The 24,888-nt window shown below is 34.9% G+C and overlaps 1 protein-coding gene across 6 annotated transcripts in view; it reads left to right on the top strand.

Annotated features, from left to right (window-relative positions):
- Window positions 1-24,888, top strand: part of evi5a (ecotropic viral integration site 5a) — a 251,136-nt gene that overhangs the window by 126,667 nt on the left and 99,581 nt on the right. For 5 of the 6 annotated variants that reach the window (XM_051932794.1, XM_051932792.1, XM_028811443.2 and 2 more), the window contains 5 exons: window positions 4,550-4,693; window positions 13,067-13,156; window positions 15,061-15,158; window positions 15,264-15,324; window positions 16,433-16,486. In XM_051932794.1, coding sequence (XP_051788754.1) covers window positions 4,550-4,693; window positions 13,067-13,156; window positions 15,061-15,158; window positions 15,264-15,324; window positions 16,433-16,486 — 447 coding nt within the window. The remainder of the gene's footprint in view (window positions 1-4,549; window positions 4,694-13,066; window positions 13,157-15,060; window positions 15,159-15,263; window positions 15,325-16,432; window positions 16,487-24,888) is intronic. The other variant, XM_051932791.1, reaches the window with a different exon arrangement.

The raw sequence follows: 24,888 nt of genomic DNA, 5'->3' as shown, positions 1-24,888 counted from the left end.
AAAGCAACGGCTGCAAATTCCGAATGTAACATACTTGGAGACAGACTTGCTGTACTGGAAGATGGATGCAGAAGGAATATTATTAGAATTGAAGGTCTCCCTGAGAATCGTGAAAATCCAAATCCTGTGAAATTTGTAGCTGAACTGTAATACATTATAATAACTATAATAATTGGAGAGGACTTCAAATCAGACACTGAGATAACAGCATCTTACTACATATGGGGATCAAATATACCTCTAAACCCTTTTTTACTATCTTAAGATTGTTTAAGATCATATTTTATACTTATAGTATTTGGGCTGTATTGTCAATAGATATCTCAGTTTTAATCCTCATACGCTGCTGCTGGGGGGGCTTGTTTTGTTTTGGATGTCAGAGGGCTGGGACTTTGTGAAATGTGGTTCAGCCTCACGTGGGGAGACAAAACGGGGGGGCGCATGGGGTCTAGGGGTTAGAGAAAGAGAGCAAGGTATCTCTATCCTTTTAATCCTTATAAGTGCCAATGTAACAATAGGCTTCATGGCAATTACCTCCTGGGAAAATTGGAAATTAAGGTCAAAGCTGTCTTATTTTCAGTTAAGACTAGAAAATGACAACAAAAATTCAGAAGCAATGTCTCTATGACCAAACAGTTAACTTTGTGAGCTGGAATGTTAAAGGTCTGAATCACGAATTAAAGAGAGAGAACATATTCTCTCGCCTAACAGATCTAAACACTAAAATAGTATTTTTATAGGAGACCCACTTATTAAGCAAGGATCAATTTCGGCTGCACAGAGACTGGACTGGCCAAATATTCCATTCCAGCTTTACAAAGAAAACTAGAGGTGTGGGAATTCTTATACATAGAACAGTATCAGATGTACAGTATGTCACACTGCTGAATGGATACTTTCTGCCTCCTGTGACCCAGAACTGGAAATCTAGGTTATAAAATGAATGAGTGAATATAAATGTTTGTACTTAAGCTTACAAGATGATGTCACTTACCCATAAGCAAAACAGTGGTTTTGTTTAGGAAATTATTTTTCTGCGGACATAGTGTTTTTTTGTTCATCATATACAGTATATTTCATTGTGTTAATATTTACTATACTTGTGTTCGAGAACAGATTCCAAAAATCACCTAAAACCACAGCTGGACACACTAGTAATACTTAGTGTGTAATAGATGCAATTCCCTGATTCTTATTAATTTGTAACATTACAAAGTGTCTTATGTTCAAAACATTAATAATTCTGATTTACATAGATGATAGTGTTGTTCAGTTGATACCCAGAAGCAAACTGTATCATAAAAGGGTGAAGCATTATTAATGCACTGAAGCGTCATGTTAGATTGTAATTTCTGTACAGCTTCATGCCAGTTGTCTCCACCAGTTTATATTTATCATACTAGCAAAATACCCGCGCTTCGCAGCGGAGAAGTAGTGTGTTAAAGAGGTTATGTAAACGTATATATACATAAACATATATACTTATATATACATATCTACATATACACATATCTACATATATACATATATATATATATATATATATATATATATATATATATATATATATATATATATATATATATATACATATACACATCCACATATATATACATATATCAACGTATATATACACATACATATACACACATACATACATACACACACACATATATATATATATATATATATACAGTAATCCCTTGCTACTTCGCGGTTCACTTTTCGCGGATTCACGACTTCGCGGGTTTTTAAATACAAGTGATTGCCCGCCTATCGCGGAAGTTATGTTCCAGACCCATCAGCAACAGGAGAAAATCCGCGATATAGAAAGACCATATAAATAAACATTTTTATAGTTTAAGCCTTAAAATACCCATCCCACATGCTTTAAACACATGTAAACTTATAAAACACACTTTGTTAACACATATGATATGTGAATGTCGGGCTAAGGATATGAGTAACATCTCACTATTATAAAACATTTTAACTTCACGCAAGACAAGACAGTGAGACAGGAAAATTCGTGATGTACAGGCTTTTAAATTATTGACAGGCAGAGCGACAAGCAGCACAAAGCCAGCACAAAGTCCACTTCTCCTTAGCGTTCATTCAGCTCCCCACCCCCTTGACAATGCGAACTGTGCCTCCGGGGAGGGGGGTTTGAGCTAACGTGCGTTCAGCCCTCACATACCCACACACACACTCCTCCTCCTTCCGAACGCGCAGAGCGACAAGCAGGCATTTTGGCAGAAGCAGCACAAAGTCCATTTCTGCTCGGCGTGAGTTCAGCTGCCCCCCTTCACAAAGCGAGTGCAGACACATTGACGTCTGATCGCTGTGTGCAGTGTTGGTCTGCGGTGTTTAAGAATGTAGAAAGTGTTTAAGAGCATAGGAAGTGTTTATAAGAGTGTGGGAAAGGTTAACAAGAGAGTGAGAAAGGTTTATAAGAGTGTGGGAAGGGTTTATAAAGCCTTAAAATATGTATAAATAATAAAATAAATATAGGTCGCTACTTCGCGGATTTTCACCTATCGCGGGGGGCTCTGGAACGTAACCCCCGCGATAGGTGAGGGATTACTGTATGTATATATATATATATATATATATATATATATATACACACACACATACAGACACATATATATACATATACATATTTACATATCTACATACATACACATCTATCTATCTATCTATCTATCTATCTATCTATCTATCTATCTATCTATCTATCTATCTATATATCTATATATCTATATATATATCTATATATATATCTATATATATATATATATATATATATATATATATATATATATATATACATACACATCCCCGTACTTTGCAGCGGCGAAGTACTGCTTTTACATTTTTATTAAGAAGAAAACCTTTTTAAATTGAGTGAAAATATACCAATAACAATTTGTTAAGGATCTGTTTTTTTGTGAAGCTGACTTCACACAGCCTCTCCGCTGTTTTTACGATTGTTCTGTTTGTATACCACGTTGTCAGTTCAGCACTCCGGTTGGAATTTGACCAAGCCGTGCAAGGTTACTGTTAAGAATGCAACGTATAGTTGTACAGGAGAAAAGCAATCTTGCCTCAAATCAATGGCAACCTTTTGTAGGTCTATGAACTTAATTTAAACTTTAGGTTTACACGGTGCTCTGTTTCCATAGTACCTGCACTCATGAATATATCTGTATGCGTCAGTCGCTGAAATCCCCGCGCTTGGCACCGGCGAAGTACTGCTTTTAAATTTTTATTAAGAAGAAAAGAAAAACTTTTTAAATTGAGGTAAAATATACCACTAACAATTTAAGGATCTGTTTTTTTGTGTAGCTGACTTCACACAGCCTCTCCGCTGTTTTATAAACGAACGTCATATAAGGTCTTCCTTTATCGTTGCTTCGCCAACGGAAGCAGCCTTTTTATTTAATCCTGTTTTTACGATTGTTCTGTTTGTATACCACGTTGTCAGTTCAGCACTCCGGTTGTAATATGACCAAGCTGTGCAAGCACACTCTTGAGAATGCAACGTATAGTTGTACAGGAGAAAGGCAATCTTGCCTGTAATCAATGGCAACCTTTTGTAGGTCTATGAACTTAATTTAAACTTTAGATTTACACGGTGCTTTCTTTCCGAAGTACCTGCACTCATGAATATGGCTGTATGCGTCAGTCGCTCAAATCCCCGTGGTTCGCACCGGCGAAGTTCTGCTTTTAAATTTTTATTAAGAAGAAAAGAAAACCTTTTAAAATTGAGGTAAAATATATCAATAACAGTTTAAGGATCTGTTTTTTTGTGAAGCTGCCTTCACTCGAGTGATCACTTCGAGCTTTAAGCCTGAGAAATCACCCCGTAAATGCACACGTTTAATTGCACATCTGTTAATATGTATGCTTACACAGTATTAAGACACTCAACAATTAACGTCATTTACCTTCGTTCCCGCGTTTGACTCGTGCTGTAAATCTCTTCCTTGTTTTCAGTTCACATGATTACGTAGGAGGCGTAATACGTGATGACGCAATACGTGACTCTGCCTCCTCCATTAGAGTATATGGACAAAAAACAGGTTCCAGTTATGACCATTACACGTAGAATTTCGAAATGAAACCTGCCTAACTTTTGTAAGTAAGCTGTAAGGAATGAGCCTGCCAAATTTCAGCCTTCCATCTACACGGGAAGTTGGAGAATTAGTGATGAGTGAGTCAGTCAGTCAGTGAGTCAGTGAGGGCTTTGCCTTTTAGTAATTAGTATAGATTCCTGTTATGTGTTATTTTTATGTTAACAACTTTAGGCAGCCACAGCAGAGAAAATGGAATGGGGAAATTAACCCTAGAGTTTTGGTAAATCTTAACATTATATAGAGCACTAAAGTGTGTTGACCTGACGGTTTAAAATTAATGTTTGATAATGTTCATGTTTTGCTTACAGATATTTTGTAATTTATTTCTGAAGTTATTCTGGCAAATTTTATAGGAAGCTGATCTTAGAAAGAAAGTGCTGTTTGACAATAATGATTTTTATTTATTTCAGGAACAACTGCCTGAACTTCATGTGCACTTCCAGTCTCAGAGTTTTCATACATCCATGTATGCATCATCTTGGTTTCTTACAATCTTCTTAACTTCATTTCCACTACCTGTTGCCACCAGAATTTTTGATATATTTATGTGTGAGGTAAGCCTACACAGTGAATTTTGTAATTTTTGTGTGATACTGCATGATTCTGTAAAAATAATTCTTTTGTTTGAAAAATGTATCTGAATAGTAATGCAGACAACTCGAGAAAGCAGAAGTACTCAGTCCCCTGACAAATTCTTTCCTTTTTCTGAATAACAGATCTTACATTGAAATGTTCTTCTGTGTTATTTTTATTTCAAAGCATTTTATGGTCAGACACAAGCTTCCTTAAACACTTTCAGTGTAACTGGGAAAGAAACTATAGATTACATATTGTACTTGCACTTTTTTTCTTTTAAGCAAAAGAATTATAATAGTTTGGTATAAATACAGAGTTCAATAAGTTCTATTTAAGTATCAGTGCTTCCATTTTATTGATCATGCTGTATATTTTTAATTGTTTTATTTAAATATGTTCTAAATTCTATTTGACATTAAGGCATTAGAAATAATTGTGCCATATATGCTTGTCCATCCTATTCATCTAGATTATCTAAAATAACATCAAGTCAAGATTTAAAGGTCCCTAAGACCTGCTTTTCACCATATAACTTGGTAGTTTCTGTGTGTGAATGGATTCAGTTGAACATACAATGTTGTGCAGGATATAATGACATCTTGAAGTAACAATGTTGAAATGCTACGCTTGGAAGTTAACAAAAAATGTTCGTTCAAGTGTGCAACGGTTAATATTCCTGTTTATGTGCAAATTTTGGATAAATTTTAATATATATGTAATGAGGTGTCTTCATTCGGTGGTGTGAAAAGGAAGATGTGTGGACTAGTATATTTTTAAATAAATTTACATTAAATCCACCTGGTTAAAAAAAAATATGTGGGTGAGGGGAATGAAAAAATACTGTTTAGGGATTTCAGCACTGAGTTACTATATGCTACCTTTTGCATTATCACTGTGTCACTTCGATTACTTTTCTTCTACATATAAATTGTATTTACAGACAAATGTGACATGTACAGCATTGTTTACTTAAGTTGCCGACCTGTCAATATCATGATTTCACTTGTCTAATATAAAAAGATTCACACACTGTGTTTTGCACACTGATACTTAATGAATGCTATCATATTGTTAACATAGATGGTTCATCCTGCTGTGGGATACTTAAGATTCTGTCAGCTCAATCCCATAAACCAATAGGTCTAATTCTAGTTAAAATTAAGGAAATATGTACGCCTTACAGGCTTATAATCATTTTCCTCACAATTAAATATTTTGCTGTATTTCTTCACTTCATGTTAGAGGGCCTGCTGCTCATTGTTCAGTCCCAGCCATGCTTGTACGTTGTCACCAAGGGTTATAATACACGTACTGCCCTGCTTCTGCCAGCTTTTAAAAGTCAACCAAAGCTAAAAGAAGTGTGAGGTAGCTGCACAACTGGTTGGTTTATGGATTTAATGCGTATTTAATTCACTTACTCATATATGGACATTGTGGTGTAATTGTGAAGGTATTGAACTTTATTCTTACCCGCTTAGGGTCATTGTCACCCTGTTAAAAAAATTACTATGCCTATAAAAAATATTTTAGCTAAGCAGTTGTAATGACCTCCAAAATTGAAAGTTGTATTGTATAAAAACAAACAGCCAATTGAAGTCAATAACTACCGTATTTTTCACACCATAAGACACACTTTTTTTCCCCAAAAGAAGATTGGAAATGTCAGTGCGTCTTATGGAGCAAATATTGCGTCACAGACCATGATGTGTAGTACCTGACAAAAGTCGACATCCAGGGGTAGAGGGCGATAAAACTCACTGTTACGTTACAGGCATTCCATCTGTGCGAAATGTAAACAAATCTAAGCAAAGGCAAGATGGCATCGACATCTCACGAGGGAGCAAAGCGAGTGCAGAAAACAAAATACTCAGCAGACGATGTTTTGCGCATTATCACTAAGTCGGACTCTGATTTTTCAGAATCTGATTTTGTTGAGAGTGATCAGGAGATCGAACAAGAGAGTAAGGAACTGGCATCAGCTGATCGGGACACCAGCCGATGCCGCCCCAGCTGAGCATATTCGTGCAGCTGATGCACCTATGGCAAGGTTCGTGTGGGAGTAATACCTAGACATTGATCCTTGGGAGCCAAACTGGCTACCGGACTTCACAAGACAGTATGGCTTGCTGTTGGACTCGACAGATTACCAGCCGCTGGACTACTTCGGGCTGTTCTTTCCTGAAGCTGCCTTTCAGCTACTGTCAGACGAGACAAACAGGTATGCAGAGCAATTTTTTGAATCGAGGGCTGTGCTTGCACCACATTCTCGTTTTTCAAACTGGAAACCCACAACAAAACACGAGATGAAGGGCTTTGTGGCATTACAAATATAGATGGGACTAGACTGGCAATATAACTTCAGGGAGCATTGGTCCAAACGTGCTTTGTCCCCTGGTGGCTTTGGACAGGTTATGCCATGTGATGATAGGTATGTGCTCCTGCAAAGTGATTGTGAGCAATTGAGCTTCATAAATTCTGACACTAGTGATGAGGAGTTCTTGGGGTTTCCATAAAACTAGAAGAGTGCTTGAACCTTAAAGTCTCTCCTTATTTGTTAATGACAGTGATGATGTTTCTTAATACCGCTGTTGAATTTACATGGTTGAAATATTATTCTGCTATATTTTATTAAACATATTAGTACACCATTTGGTTCAGAATATTTTTTTTCTTGTTTTCCTCCTCTAAACCTAGGTGCGTCTAATGGTCAGGTGCGTCTTATGGTGCAAAAAATACGGTATATAATTTCTGTTTACTGTGGTACTCATTTGCGCTAATGCCTTCATATTCCATCACAGACAAAACATTTATAAAAAACGTTTATATAAATTAGGCAGTCTAAAAATGTACACTTAAGAATATACCAACCAGCAGGTGATTTACAGTTTGACTCCAAGTTTGAAAAAAAAAAATTGAATTAAGGTAACATTAAAATATAATTCAGAACTTACAAAAGTGTATTTTTTCTGTTATGTTTTAACCTTGAATTTTGTTCTGTCATATGTTTTAAAGGTAGAAGATTCCTATAAGCATAGTACTAATTTGCAAGCAGGTTTTATTCAAGGGCAACATAATTTAAGAGGAAGTTAAATATTAACTCTATATTCTTTATAATGTCATATGAAAAAGTATAAAAAGTGAATGGCATTAAATCATTCATATTTTTCCATAGTGTTCACGCAAGATCCACCAATATAAAAAAATGTCAATTTCAAATATTTCAATTTTTTACTATACTATACTATATTTAATTCTGATAATTAATGAATATTACCATAAATTCCTATCACATGAATTAAACATTATTTTGCTATGTTTATTAAAGCAGTAGTTGAAGAATGTTACATAATACATGAAATTCTTTTAGCTCATAATTTTTGGTTAGGTGTTGTGACTTTACAGAGCTGTGGCACTGATTGCACACAAATCCTGGATAGGGAACAAAAAGCCCTACTCACTACTTACTTGCCTTTTATTTTAAGGGTATTAACTTTGGGTTTGCCAACATGTAACCTAAGCATGTCAAATTTTAGGTTTGAGTATGAATTTTTTTATTCATCTGTCAGTAGATTTGCCAGATTTTGCAGTCTCTAATGTCTCCATAATTCATTTGCATACATAAATTATTCAGCATATTAGCTGGATATATTAAGTAGTGGCACTATCAGAAAAAGTAGACATGAAAACATCAGCAGATGTTAGTTAAGTGTCTACTTATTTACGGTTTATGGCTGGAAGAGGTTTCCAGCATGCCGTGTGTTGAGGAACTTGTGTGATAAAGGACAATTTTTCAGCCCCATTCAAAATGTTTAAATAAAAACAGGAATCTGTTTTAAGATCCATTTTCCAAAGTTTATTTGGTAGCTGCTTTTTAAAAAATTTTTTAATTGTGTGTATTACAGATTTTTCTGAAGTTGTTTTTTCTAGTAATTGCATTTTTTTTTTTTTAAACTATTACTTAGATTTTGTAATGCAGCTGTTAGCAGGTGGTCATCAAGTTAAATAAGGTAACACATGTTGTCCTCTTATACATATGTGCTCAGTGGCTGTGTATATTATTTGTTGAACTGGATAAGTTCAAACCTGCCTAACATTACTCAGCTGACGAATGGACATTTTCCAATGCTTAAAATTGTAAAAAAAAAAAATTTAAAATAATACATAATTCACTTCTTAAGGATCTTTTCAAACCTTTTTTTAAACTGAAAATCACTTGGATGCACATTAAAGGAGGCCTCTGGGACAATTTACTTTCCCCACCTTTTCTGTATATTTTCTCAAGACCCACCACAAAAATAGTTTTATTCACCTTTCCTGAGAGGTTCCAGCGATAACTGCCAGAAAATATTACTCTGAGATTTCCAGCCTAATGTAAAGAAGCTGCTCACACCATGGCCTATTTGGATTAAGCTGTTGGCAAGGCTAACATTGTCACCTTCAGTGAGGATATAAATTTGTGTTGGATAAGCTTCTCATGAAAGACTCCTTATAGCTTAACAATAGTAGAGGTTGTCACACAGAAGAGTTGAGGATCACAAAGTAGCTTGTAGCATTCATTAATATAGTGAACCACCATGAAAATAAGACTGAGGCACTGGAATATAAAGTTGCATCACTAACATCCAAATGAATGTTTTTGGAAAATAGAAACCAAAGAAATAATGTACATGTTACAGACCTCAGAACCTAGTATGATTTTTTGGAGGGAAAAAAAAACAGGCCAGCTATATTGGTTAGCCTGTGTGATTTTTTTTTTTTTTTTTTTTTTTTTTCTTCTTCTCTCTCCCCCCACCCCCACTTGCTGCAGCCTTTTTGACTATTCTGGTACTTGAGATTCTACTGCTGGTAATTCTTTCTCTCCTTCATGATAGACAAGATTGAGTCAGATTTTGTGACTCCCAAATCTGAGGGGCAGCCAAATGTGTAAATTCAATCAAAAATTTGCTACAGAAATATGTCATTATGTTTGAAAGTTCTGATAAATCCACATATTTTTGGTTGTTTATCATTTTTGTGTTTGTTTGCAACCATCACCTTAGTTTATCCTTCAGCAGTGGTACATGATAACAAATGACTTGGATATGATGTGACTGTCTCAGTTGCTGATCCACAGTCATTTTTTTTAAAATTGCATTGTTTCAATTAGATGCTGCTGGTTTCTTTTTAGGACTGAAGCAGTGGTCAGTGATCATGGCTCTTTCACCCCGGAATGACTTCTCTTTCTTGATGAGTCATATTTTGTTTGCAAGAATATGTAACAGGCCCCAGAACATAGACTATGATAATGTGGGGTCCTGCCTGGGCTACTTTGAACCTACTAGTGATGAGCCAGCAATTTGAGCACTTTTGAATTTGTTTGTTCTTGTAAAAATAATCGAGATACTATGCTGCTAAGCGACCAGTTAAATTCATGGCATTGGGACAGGAAGAATGGTGTATAAACATGAACATCTACTGATGAGGGAAGTACATTTCTCATCAAGCAGCAGGAGTGCACACTGTCACTGAGAAGATGCAGTCTAATCAGCACGTCGTGCACAATGTTTGAATAAGAAGAGCGAAGATATGTTTATTACACACTGCCTACTTTGGTGCTCGCAGCTCACCATCCTGTTTTTTCTTTTCTATTCTTTCTGTTGTGCATCCTGAGCTTTCTTTAGTTCGATGTTTTAAAAATTATGGTGTGAATTATGAATTACATTGCACAGCCCTATTTTCATTCTCATCTTTGACAGTTGCAAGTAATTACCTGATATCCATTTTTCTTCATTTTTTTTTTATTTGTAATTTTATTACAGTACTTTAAAATCTGCCTTTTTAAAACCAGGCTCTTTTTGAATTGTCTGTGGCAATAGCAGTTTCATAGTAATATAGCATAGGAGTCTGTTCCAGTTTCTTAGTAATTAAGACAGTTTGTGTAAAGACTTGAGTTATTTTCATGCTATTTGCAAGGAGTTAAGTTGGGTCCTGGAGGACTATCACAATATTTCATATCTCTTCAGCAAAGCACTTAATGTAAAGCTTCATATGTCTTATAGAAGAGTGCTTAAAGAGCTACCAGCAAAATAGCAGTGAGCTTGAAAAGCAGAAGAGATTTTGCTATAGCAGATTTTGTTTATGTCTTTCACTAACTCCCAACAACTCCTTGCCAAAGTATGAACACCAGTGGCTAAATTACACATTTTATTGACATATGAAGTAAAAAATTGAGGAAAACCTCAAGAGTAAGTGTTGCATTTGAAAAAGCTTGGGGACCATTTCTAAGTAACACCACCTTTGGCATAAATTACAGTTTGAAAATATTTTTATAGCCAGCTATTAGTCATGGGGAAAATTTGCCAAAACAAAAATTCATTTTTCCTTGCAGATTGCTTCCAGGTATGAGATACTCTTGGGTGTTCACAGCGTGTTAAAGATTTACCCATAGACAATGAATGATGTTCAAGTCTGGGAAATGTGAGGGCCATTCCAAAACTTCAACTTGTATTTTGATGTTCTTCAGAGCAGATTTTGAAGTGTGTTTAGGATTGTTGTCTTCTAGTAGAAGCTATGACTTTTTGTCTTCATTTTCCTAATGCATTGTCTAACATTCTCCATAAGGATTTGTTGATATTTAGTGGAATCTATTCTGTCATGTACTTGCACAATATTTCCTATGCCACTAGCTGCAACACAACCTCAAAACATGAGAGATCCATCCCTGTAGTAATGGTTGCTAACATGTTGTTTCTTTAAATTCTGCTCCTGTTTTTCACCAAACAAACCTTTTATGATTAGTATGGCCAAAGAGTTTTAGCTTGGTCAACTGCAGACTTGGTTCCAGAAATGCCTCATTTTAATGCAAATGCTGTTTTACATACCGGTATTTCAAACCATTTTTTTTTTAATGAGGTTTCTTTCTGTTTACTCCTCTGTAATGACCATGTATGTTTATGTAATGTAGGGTAGCACCATCACTCCTTTCTCAGCTAAACCTGCCTGTTGGTTGCTTGCAGTCATATTTGGATTTTTTTTTACCTTCTTGCACAGCATATAAGCTGTTATATCTATTAGTTTTCTTGGTCTTCTAGACCGTGTCTTGATTATCACAGTTCCCCTTAACTGCCACTTGTTAATGACATATCTTACTATGGAACTTGCTAGGTGGAATTGAAGAGCTCAGTTCTAAAATCAGCTAAGTACAAAAGATAAATTTTGGAGATAAATAGGAAAATCTGGGTCCGTAAGCAGATTTTGAAACTTAAATCCCTAAAACTATAGCGCTACACTGTTGCAATTAGCAGGTTCTGAAGCTCAAACATATTTTTGGCGCATGACCAACTGCATGAAAAGTCACAATCACGTGATCACTAAATTTTACCAAAAGGTGTAATTAACAGATTTTGGAACTCACATCTTCAATTGCTTTGGTGTCTATTTATAACCTTGCCTTTGGAGGCCTCAATTAGTTTAATTTTCTGGTCCTTCTAAGAGCCCATGGTTGTTGAGTTTTGTACAGTATCTAAGAAGGGAAAAAAAATATTTGGCTCTGGAATTATCAGCCGACAAGTCCTAATTACAGTTCTTGACCAGACTAACGCCCAATGAGGTAAGCTGGACCAGACTAATTACGTAATGAGGTCTGAGACTATACAACTAAAATGGTGCCCAAACTTTTGCAAATGCCACAATTGCATTGTTTTTGCACTTCATCTGATAAATCGCACAGTAATTGTTCAATAACACTTTCATAAAGATGCCATTGTTTAGGCTGTTTGCTTTTACAGTTGTTTTCTTTTTGCACTTTTTTTTCTTTCTTCTAATTTCAACAAAATATGTGATTTGGCCACAGTGGGCCAAACGTTTGCATGCAACTGTATATGTTTCCTTCTAAAGATGACATGTTCAAACAAATTTACTTATTAGTTATATATGATAACCCTCCACATTAAAGATATGCCACAGAACATGACAGAGTAGCAAATGTGAAATGCTTTTATTAGTGTTTAAGTTGCAGACCAAGAATGATATCTGCCAATGTTTTTTTTTGATACTTTTCAATTGATATAATGATTGACTAATCAGCTTGTTTTAGTGTTTTACTGAATAAATCATGTTTAACTTTTTCAATAACTCTGTTTTGGCGTTACCTAGAACCCACAAACAGACAAAGACAGAACCATTAAACATGCAATACCATGCTTAGGACAATTATTTTTGTTTTTTAAAAAAAACAAAACAATTTTAATTAATTTCTTACTTTACACCGTGTGAAAACAAATTATTACAAGCTAAAAATAAATCTACCGGTATATTTGAATTATTAAAGTGTTGTGTATAATAAAAGTAATGTGTTTTCTTTCTGCTTTTAGGGTTTAGAAATTGTGTTTAGAGTAGGGTTAGCTATTCTACAAATGAATCAAACTGAACTAATGCAGCTTGACATGGAAGGAATGTTACAGGTAAGTCTTGAATTTCTTATACATGCCCTTGTTAACTGCAGTAGTATTAGAATTGATCTTTCTTTTAATAATTGGTTAGTAAAGAATCTTTAAGACTTTTGTATGGTCTTTTTTTAAATTTATCTTGTTACAGTAAAGTATGTGAAGGTAGAGAGTAGTGTTGGATCAGTACTAAATTTTGACTTTAATGTTGATACCAGCCTTCAGATCTCAGTAATGTTATCAAAATTTTTCAAAACCAAATAATGCGTAACTACATTCTTGATAGCATAAAGCTTGAATTGAAGTAGTAGGGCAGTGTGTGTCCCATAAAGTCTCTATTGTTTGATAATGATGAAGCAATACAGGGTTTTTGTTGTTTGGCTGTCCCATGTAAAGTCTGATCATGTCAAAGCATTTGGTTGGGTAATGTTGGCCACAATTCTAAGCATGTTTTCTCCCAGCTACTCCACCTAGTATCAGGCAAGTGGTTTCAGTGGAAAGATGACGTTTTACTTCTGGTACTGAAAATTCCCAAATGCTAGGAAACTATAACATTTTAAATTTTGTGTGTCTCACTACTTTTCCGGTACCGGTATAGTGTGCAACCCTAGTAGAGAATTTCCAGCCAAAGTATTTAAGCAATTTCTGGAAAGTGTACAATATAAAGGTGTGGTTTTTTTTTTTGGATTGGGATTATGTGATAATTGTGAAAGGCACAGTTAAAATGATAAGGCAAAATATCAGGAATGATGTAGTATTAAAATGAATAATGAAAGTGAAACAAAGTTTACTATCTGGAATGCGGCGGGATACAGATTACATTTTTATTGCAGCGCTGTATAAAAACCTATGTCCTGGGTTTCACTCTTTTAATATCACTTATATGCTTAACTCACATATAACACACACACTATCTGTTTAAAATGATTTTAATGGAAATTGGAAGAAAATGAAACCCTTGAGCTTTATTTGAGGCAAATGTACATTTGACATTGAATTAGATTTAAAGAGACAGAATTAAGGCAATTGATTATTATGTAAGGATCACACAACCATGATGAACACTGTCTACATAATCTATAGGTAATTTTAAATTTTTTCTTGAATTTCATTTCACATGAAATCCTTGTACAGGGGAGGGAGTAGGAAATATTGATTTCCCTCGACTGAAATAATTAACCTTGTAATACCATGTATAGTTTTACGTTTATCCCAGGAAAAAGTGTAGAATGCAAAGATTTTAGATAGAAAATGATGGATTCCCCTCACCTGATAAATGGCTGTTCACAAGCCAAGTTTGGCAAGGGAGCAGTCACATTAGACAGTAAACGCAATGAGACCTACTGGTTACAGCATTTTACTGTAATCCCCATTGATTTCTCCATTGACCACTTCATTATCTTGAACAAGTCGCTGAGCCTGTTATTTTGTAGCTCATACAAATAAGTAAACAGTTGTGCAAAACCATTATTACAAAGCGCTTTGGAGTGATGGCAATTATTCAGACTTATAAAGAAAGTTTATTTAATTGTAGACTTTTTTTTTTCTTTTTAATATCCTAATATTCAAACAGATGTCTCTCAGAGGATGGATTTTAAGCAACAAAATGGTGTTATTGAATCTTGAAGTAAAGTGAGAAAAAATTTCAGGATTTCCCTCAAGTAGATATAATGCAGTACTATTAAATTTTGAATTATTGGAAAAGTCTGCAGGTGTTGCAGATACTAAATTCATGGTAGCTATCTTTTTTATTTATTAATTTAATATTTACAAAGTTTGTTTTTACAGTGTTACATCATAAAATGATCTTAATTATTTCTAGTTCCGAAATGAGAATCAGATCTTCATTTCTTCAAGTGTTAATTTTATCTAAATTTTCAGTGGATGTACTTATAAACATCCTCTCTCTCTCTCTGCTATAGCATTTTCAAAAGGTCATTCCTCAACAGTTGGACAATAGTCCTGACAAAGTGATCCAAGCTGCATATCAAGTCAAATATAATGCAAAAAAGATGAAAAAGTGAGTACTTGTGGTTGTGTACTTGTAATTTTACTAACTTTACCATGCATTTGGCAAACTTTTTTCCCTATTGCTTCCAATTTTCCTTTTGTTTTGGTTTTTTAGGTTAGAGAAAGAATATACTAGCATTAAATCAAAAGAAATGGAAGAACAAGTTGAAATCAAGGCAAGTTGCATATTTTTTATAATCCTTGCATTTACAAGCTGGTATAGGCAATTTTATAAAGATTTCATTGCACATTTTATTACATTAAATGTTTTTCTTTTTGACCTTTCTTCTAATTGCAGTATTTCACTGATTAAAGTTATATATAGTTTCTTTTTAAATAAATTATACAAAGAGATATTGTTATTATAATGCATTTAGTGCAAGCCTGGTAAGTATATGTTTCCTGTTAACATTTATAATAAGTTACATGGTGAGTTAGAGTTCTCCACTATGATAATGCCATATACCTATTATTTTCCCATGTATATAAGTTTCAGCAATGTCATTAAATGTCAACTAATTAGATTATTAAAACTTGGGTGTTTTCGTACATTTGATGTCTCTTTTTGCACCTCATTATGTACATTGTACAGGGTGAGGTGGTTGAGGTACTTCTCAATTGCCCAGACTTAGACACAGCAGTTAGGAGCAAATTTAACCTCCTGGGTCAACTTCACGTAACAATTTACTATTTCAATATACTGTATTAATGCAGAGAAAGTCTACCTTATTAGTAACACTTTGCTAGAAATGATAGTATAAACAGTATATATTTAGTACATTCTGTGTGGGTTGGGTTTCTAATAAAGTTAGAAGAAATTACCTACCAGAATAATTCATAACATTTAAATGTATAGTACATTTTCATAAAAATAATGTAGTTAAAAGTACTTGTCAAAGAAGTAGCTGTATGCAAAGAAAAACAAATTAAACGTCGGTAAAAACATTGATGCATATCTAGTATTCAAAAAATAAGTAATGCACACTTACATAAGTGGTTAAATAATGAGACGTAGAGTCCTTAAATATAGACATTCTGGTAATAAGGTCAGGTGACCAGGATAGACATAAAAAATAAAAACTCCAGTTAAGTTGGAGAAAACAACAAAATTGGTCATTTTTTTATAAGTAGTATAAAAATATTGCAGTTGATTCCATGATTTAGGTATTTGAAGGTGAATACATAAATTATTGTAGTTGAGAAAATTTTTCTAATGAAGGTTGATTTATATTTGAAACATGACTTTCACTTGATGAACTAATAAATATTTCTTTTTTCTTAAAGAGGCTACGTACTGAAAATAGACTTTTGAAGCAACGGATTGATACATTAGAGAAAGTAAGTTGTGATTATTGGTATTGACAGATACTGCCTTTTGTCTGTATGGTTGTCTTATTAATTAAGTCCTACCCTGTTTATTCAGTTTGTAAACATTTACATAATTGTTATATTAATATAGATTGTGACTAATTAATGCCAGCTGAATAAGGTTTGTTAATTGTTTTTGAAATATAATTTAAATTAACCATATGTAAGAGACGATAGTTTTTATAATTTTAATTGTATATGCAGCAGAAACTTACACGAGGTGGCCATTTTATTAGTTATGCCTTCCCACTCAGAATAGCCTAAATTCATCCTGCCGTGGGCTCAATGTGATTTGTTTCCGCAAATATTTTAATTTTGCTCTGGCAGGACTGTGCTTTGTGACGTCGATGGAGGGGCATGTGTGGGTTTGGGAAAGGCATACTGGAATTCATGTGTGAATTCATAAGTGTCCTCATAGCCATTAGATTTGCCACTGCAAATTAATAAGTGTGGTGCATTAGGGTTATGCATGCATTATTTCAGAAGGGGTTCCCGAGATAAAGTTACAAAAACGCAACTTAATATAGTAAGTCCAGAGAATGTATACGCTTGTCCAGTTGAAGCATGTCGTGGGTGTGCTGGCACTTCTGAGTCCACCGTGTAATATAATGCACGCCTTCAGGGGTAGGGCATAGCACAGAATTGGAACATGTCGGCATCAGCCACAATTGGAGCAAGGGAGCGTCGTGATGTAGGATTGGTTGGAAGTAATGCTCCCCAATATGGAAGGTACTTTCTGCCTGCAGGGTTTGTCTCTTGTCATGGTGGTGAGAGATTGGTGTAGCTAATCTTAATAGTACATCAAGCACAGTGGCCTATGCCTTACTTTGTATATATTTTCTTTTTGTATATAAAGATGTAAATATCTAGGTATAGTATACTCAGTTTTGATGGAAATATTTATGTAAATTGGGTTTGTGGTGTTCTTTTTGTATATGCACTGATTTTGCGCTCTCTAAATATTTTTTGTGGGTTGCAGGGGTGTGCGGTATGACCAAAATTCTATATCACAGTATTTTTCTAAATTATCCCGGTTTCACGGTATTCGACGGTATTTTTTTCCCCATGCATGAATAACCTATTCCACTGTCAAGAGTATTGTATATTGTACAAAAAAAAACATTTTAATGTGCACACAGGTATTAATACAGTTTTGCATTGCCCCATAAAGTGATAGTTTTCAAGGGGGTGGCACTAATGGAGAAGGTATCACATTGCATGACAGATGCAGTCAAAATATAGAACCTTTTTATTGAACAAATTCCAAAAACAAACTATAATTTTGACAACATATTTTCAACCATACAAAGAGACATTTAGACTTAGTAAAATATCCAGAAGTGCTTGTCAAAAATTGTATTGCACCGAATATGTCTTAGAAAAGGAATAAATAGTAAATATTTTTTGTAAACCAACTACACTTTGTGTTAATGTTAACAATCTCTGTCCACTGACACGTTAAAGTGACTTTTTAAACAACTTTATCATCATTAAACTGCATAATATTTAAACTAATAAATAATAACAATAAAATAAATAATAGTATTATTGCTGATAGTTGCACTATTACTTCAAGACTTCAAGCCCAGGTACATTACACAGTATTCACCAAATTAAAATAAAATACAACAAGTGCAACTTGGTGATGACATCTTTACCAGCTGAACCATCATTTAGGCAAACTGCATTAATATGGACCTTGCTTCAAGCTAAGCTATACTGGGAAGAAAAAAACAAACTACATGTCGAGAACAAAGTCAACATTTCCACTTTATTCTCGCCGTTTATGTTGAGATTAAAGTCGACATTTCCACTTTATTCTCATAGTTTACTTCATAATTAAAGTAGAATGTTGTAAACTAAACTTCTTCCTAAAATCAATGTTTAATCAATTACTTAATTTACCCCGTCATAAATTAATGCAGCACATTAAATGCTTTGTGTTACGTTCCCCGACCCAGTGGTTAATCATTACGCTTCTTAAGCGATCACCATACAGAATCCATTCACTTCATGATATTCCTGCTTTCTGAAAATTTAGAATGCTAAGATAAATACTTGATATCATTTTCATCATGAAATGCATTAAAGCAGGTATTACACATGCATGGTAGTGAGGCGGTAGTGCTGCTCCCTCGCAGTAAGGGGTCCCCAGGTGTATGTTCAGTGTAGAGAACTTTATGGCAGGTGTGACGAGGCTCCAAAAAACTGGATGTATGAATGGCTATCGCACAGGTTTAACTTAAATATTGTGTAAATGTTGGGTTTGTGATCTGCTGGTTGGAGACACGAACACAGAATTCAATGCATGTTCTTTATCTTTATTGCATGCATGCTGTCTCTATCTGATGTAGGCTACCAAAACCCCAGTTCCTATCCTTCCTTTTTCTTTCACCACATAACCACATAACCAATCACCACACGATAAACGTCTTTGTGAAATTAAAACTAGTTATAAACTTAGCCCACGGAGTGTTCAGAACTTTAAAAATATCTTCGTTATACATGTTCAATTATGCCATCCATTCAGAGTTGCTCCCATCTCTGAACGAATCACTTAACACAAAGTATTTAATGTGCTATATAACTTATGACGGGGTTTGAGAAAATCTAGTAAATTAAATATTCATTTTATGATGAAGTTTAGTTTATGATGTTCTACTTTAATGACAAATTACGAGAGTAAAGTCAAAAGAATATATTCTCGTCATAAGCGTCAAGATTAAAGTGGAAATATCGATAATAAAGTCAAAATGTCGTTACACTATTACACAGTACCCAGGTACATTACACTGTATTGAAAACAAATAAAACAAGTACAACTTGGCTTGCAGTATTATCCAGAAACAGTATTATAGAAACAGTATTTACACATCTGAACTTTTAAAACTAAAGCATCTCCAGGCGACAGATGTGACTGCTTTTTTTCGTCTCTGTCCATTTTCACCGCACGGCATACCTATGCTACTGCCCACTATTTGGTGGTGTACCAGTGAAAAAGAGCCCTAGTGCAACAAATCTGTGTTTAGCGGTGTAGCAGTGAAAAAGGTCCCCACTTGAACAGTTTCCCGCTGCGCCACGTTCCGAACGTCGTTTAGGCAATTTAAACCGGTGTTGCGGTATAAGAAAAATCCATATCATAAAAAAAAATAAATGGTTTTCGGAATGAACCGGTATAAAGGCCAGCACTTGTGGGTTGTATTATTGGAAGGACTGTGTTAGTCTTTTTTCTTCCTGACTTCATTTTTATTTAGGAAGAATACCAATGTTTTGCGTACAGTACAGTCCCTCTTAACTGGCCTCGCATTAACCGGCGTGTTAAAATTTAAAAAAAATTTCTTCTTTATATTATATGTATACACTTCCTTCTTTCCTGGAAGGTGAGAGGGCTCCTACTTTCAGAGTGATTTCTGTTTACATATTCCTTTATGAATTTTCTACAGTGCCGCCTTCTTTCTACCTGGTGGCTCCCCTACTTCTCCCATCGGGCTTCGCAACAGGGAAGTCGCCCTACCTGCAGGTGCAGCTGCCTTCCACACTGGTCCAGTAGCCCTCCGATCCCTGGCTACGTCATGCTCCATCCAGATCGAGACTTGGGTTCTTTCCACAGTGGCCAGGGCGCCCACGGTGGGGCTAAACCAGCCCAAAGCCTCCACAACTGCCGCTGCCTTTTGACGGCCTGTCGTCTTCAATACTGGTCACTCCAGCTTCATGATTGCTCAGCTGGAGCGACCGCTTTCTTCAGCCCCACCAAGTGTTGGCCAAACACTCATCTGCAGGGGGTTCACCTCCCAGCTGCCTGCCTTTGCTCCATCGAATCTGCTCTCGCTCGCTCTATATAAATGTAATGAATTATAATTATTATAACCTCCCGTTCTTTCCTGTTCTCCCCCTAGCCGTCTCACGCTTCTATTTATCACGGAGACAATTATGGACGACTCCTCACCTGTGCACTTAAGCTAGGATCACCCGCATCATGAATTCCCAGAGAACCGATCGACCACACATACTCGCTATGCCACGAGTGCAGCGATTTATTTCTTTAAAAAGTGGCCTTTTTGACTTGAGCTGTGGACCCACTACACCACACTGTCCAGTCGTTGTACGAGAAAAAAACCTGTGTGCGAAATTGTGGATGAAGCCTCGTGGGTATGGTTTATTCAGGAACATCAAAGAAGTATAATACATACCTTAGAAATATTTTTCTACATGAAAATAGGTATGTGTCGGATTAACCGGCCAAAACAGCAACCGGCCGTGGGTCCAGTCCCGAGGTGGCCGGTTAAGAGGGATTGTACTCTATATACATTTATTGTTTTTGTTTCTTTTTCATTTGGGGACTTACAATTCACATTGTAAGTATTGTACAATTTCACTATTTTGGGACATTCTTCTTCCAGTTTTGTATGTCATTTGTGGTTAGGATCTTGTAATAAAAGCCCTTTTTTGCGCATCTTTAAATAAAAACCCACTTTTGTTTTGCAGTACCATATTTTTGTGTTTGTGTCTACCTGACTAATACCTCTCAGTTCTGAGCCCAATCAATCCCAAACTTTAAGACACCCAGAGTGTTGTCTGGTACCATCCTTCCCACTGCATGGTGTGTCACAGAAGATTTGAGAAAAGCAGAAGTTTAGAGCATTCACTGTTTCACTGTCTATATATTTTAATTCCATTTTACTATTCCTGATATACTTCACCTCCTTCTTGACTGCTCTTTTACAACTAAAATACTGACAGAATCTGTTTGGGTCATCTTCCGCCTTATCTGCAATATTATCTCTAACTGCCTCTTAGCTTTCCTAATATCCTTCTTAATGATTTCCTACTAATTTCAAATTTTGGAATGGACTTGCACTTCTATGTAAAATGTTTTTAACACTAGAATCCCTGAAGCTTACGATTTTATTTGTTGTCCCTGATCTCCTTAAAGTTTCCTGACATATGCCAAGAAGCTTGCTGATCCTTATCACTGTGCTGTTAGCCTGCTTTTGTTTTGCAAATGTGCGGATTAGCAGAATGCAGCCTACTACATACCCAAAACCCCCCCACACCCCCCACCCCCCCATTCAGTCAGATGAAGACATCACCTTGCTGTAATCCTCACAGTTCCAGTCTGTGTTGAAGTGTTTACCTGGCAATGTGTTTATAAGGAATTACATTGGTAATGAAATATCGTGATTTGAAATGCATACAATTCATGTGTATTCGGTGTCTACAAATATCTGTTTAAATATAGAATGACAGTGGAAATGTGAGGTAAGAAATGCTGAAACACGTCTAAAACAGAATGTTTTGATATGGTTTAGTAATAAAAATATAAGTTTGACATGAAGTGTGGGATGGTGAAGCCCAAATATCCAAGAAACACTTTCACAAAGGATGTAACAAAACAAGCATGCTTTTATTCAAGAATTAAGCCGAAGAAAAAGAAATTGCTCAATTGACATGTTGCTGACCCCCCAACTATCAGTCAGGACAAAATAAAAGACATTCACATATGTGTGTGCTTTTTTTTTTTTTTTGTTTATTTCACCTTATACAATTTCTTGTATTAGGAATTTGTTAGTTTTCGCATACCCCTTGGGGTCAGAGCGCAGGGTCAGCCATTGTACAGCGCCCCTGGAGCAATTACAGGTTAAGGGCCTTGCTCAAGGGCCCAGCAGAGTAGGATCTCTTTTGGCAGTGACGGGGATTCGAACCGGCAACCTTCGGGATACCGGTGCAAATCCTTCGCCCCACAGCCACCACTCCGCCCCATGATTACGCATCTTGTTTCAACTAGTTGTCACAGTGCACTCACACAGTCTTCAGAGATGGTGTGGTGGATAAGCTACCGCTGAGCAATGTCGAAGGTAACAATTTCAAATCCCACATCAGCTTTGCATTTACCACTTTGAGTACTGAGCTGCTTATTATTATCGTATAACAAAAACACACATTTGATGCGAGTCTGTAACATCTTGTGCAAATTTATGATACTTCTAAAGGGTGTTACAAATGTCTGTGTGTGAGGAAAAGTATCAACAAGTCATTTGAACGATTTTTTTATTCAGTTTTATTCATAGATTCCTGAATAAAACTGAATTTGAATGATTTTTTAATTCAGTTTTGTTCTTGGACTCTTCAATTAAAAAAAAAAAAAAAAATTAATCAAATGACATGTTGATGTGAAATGTCCATATTTCGAGGAAAAGTAATATCCACCATAGACACTGCGGTGTCTGTTTGCTCAACAAGACACTAAGGCGAAATGACTGAGCTGCATTTGTGTGTCTCCTTTTATCCCTTCAGTGGTAACTTTTACAAGTACAACACATTTACGTCTGCTGTTACAGACTCAAATCAAATATATGTTTTTATTATATAATAGTAACAATAATAGCCGCTCACTACTCAAAACAGTAAATGTGAGGATAACGCAGGATCGAATCTGCAAACCCTTGATTACAAGGCAGCAATCCTTACCTCTGCATCAGCTCAACTGATGTGGCTACCTTGTATCAATTAAGAGTTGGACTTCACTCATTTTTTTTGTACACATTGCCAGTAACATATAAAATGAAAAATTTTTTTCGTTGGATATATTCTTGAATAAAAGAATCTATTGTTATGTATCTGCAGTAACTATTTTACTTAGTATTGTTTGTTCATACTGTATGTTTCTTTCAGTTTTTTAGTACTCTATTAGTATGAATTGTAATAAGGTGGCCACTTTGTGTGTTACCATCTGTGTATAGTATCTTAAATGAATTGTTACCTTGCTTGTCTGCTTAAAGTCTATCTATCTATCTATCTAAAGATGAAACAATGTAATTTTACAAGGGAAATCTGGAACGCAATTTCTGTGCTGAAATCTAAGCTTTTTCAGTTGTAAGTTTAAGCCTTTTTTGAGACTACATGTAACAGTTTATCCAAAATAATGAGAAATAAAGGTGTTTTTCAAAATCATTTTGAAAATCAGTGTATAAGTCAACTTCATATTTTCATAGAACAAATTGAACTGAGATCTACTGTAAATTCACCCACATATTAAGTACTTGGGAATACTGCACACCATCACAACAATTAATGCAAATGAATTTTTGCTAGAAAATTTCAAATCGTTTGCTCAACTTTACAGTTGTTGGACATTTTCTTGGGTAAATAACTGTTGAATATTGACAATTGTTTTGTGTCTTAGACTGCATTCTATTGGAAATTAGTTTTATCTATATTTTAATGTATGTGTAAAAACGTAACTATATTTAAATTATTTGGGGAAACCCTTTCTCTGTCTTCAGTTAAATCAACTTTAATTTGCAGGTGCCTTAAGATTGAAAATGAAGTTATTTTTTAATTAGAAAATGTGCATTTGTTTTGAAATTCTTTAAATGTAAAAGAGTTTACTTGTTTTTTCTTTAATCATTAATATTAATTTAATACTAACACTCACAATTCATCAATTTTAATAGTTATGTATATAATGAATTCATTACATAATTGCCTCTTTTTCTACACTATTATAATATTGCTGGTTTGCTTTTATTGGAATGAAATTATAGTATTCATCAAATAAATTCACCTCATTTTTTAAAAATTAAATATCACCTTTTCCAAAGCATAATTTTCACTTCATCTTTGTATAATGGAGAAAAATGATTGTACTTTAATTATATAATATGTTTTAAGAGGACATGTTATTTGCATCAGAAAAATTAAGTATACTGTACATTTAAAAATGTGTACACATTTCAAATATTACAAGGTTGTTTTTCTTTTTATCTTCAGGAATATGAAATGTGGTAACCAAATTTCAAGTTGATCTCAAATTCTCTTTACACAAAATTCACAATTGGTAATTTACATTTTAAGGAAAAGTATGAATGTTTTCTTCTATCAGATTTCCACTTGTTGAGGATTTTATAGCATTAACATATCTAGTGTTTACTTGCCTAGCAGAAAAATCGATATGCAGCATAAAAGGTGCATTTTAAAGTGTTGTTGTGGTGAAGGAAGGTTTAATGATTTTGGATTACTCACTGACTAAATGTAAATGTAGTACTTTTTTGCTATTTTAAACCACAGCGTTTGTTTTTTGTAATTTCTGTACGTTATTGGTTTGACTTTGTTAAACTTAATTCAATTCAGGCTGGTTGTCTAGTCTACCTTATTAAGATTTTTGCAAGTTTCTCTTTTCTTTTTTCTCTGTCTCTAATTCTGCCCCCCACCCCCCAAGTTTTGTAGTACTTTCTACTTAACTTTGGGTTTACTATTATTGTATCACATATTAACATAACATATTTTTCACCATTTTTTTCACTTTGCCAAATTTTATGTCAGTGTCTATACTTTTGTTGGTGTCCAACCATACTGTACTTTTGTGCTACTTG

This window comes from Erpetoichthys calabaricus, chromosome 10, assembly GCF_900747795.2.
Source record: "Erpetoichthys calabaricus chromosome 10, fErpCal1.3, whole genome shotgun sequence".
Taxonomy (NCBI): domain Eukaryota; kingdom Metazoa; phylum Chordata; class Cladistia; order Polypteriformes; family Polypteridae; genus Erpetoichthys; species Erpetoichthys calabaricus.
The sequence above is the reverse complement of the archived record's forward strand: the minus strand, read 5'-3'. Positions and strand labels throughout refer to the sequence as shown.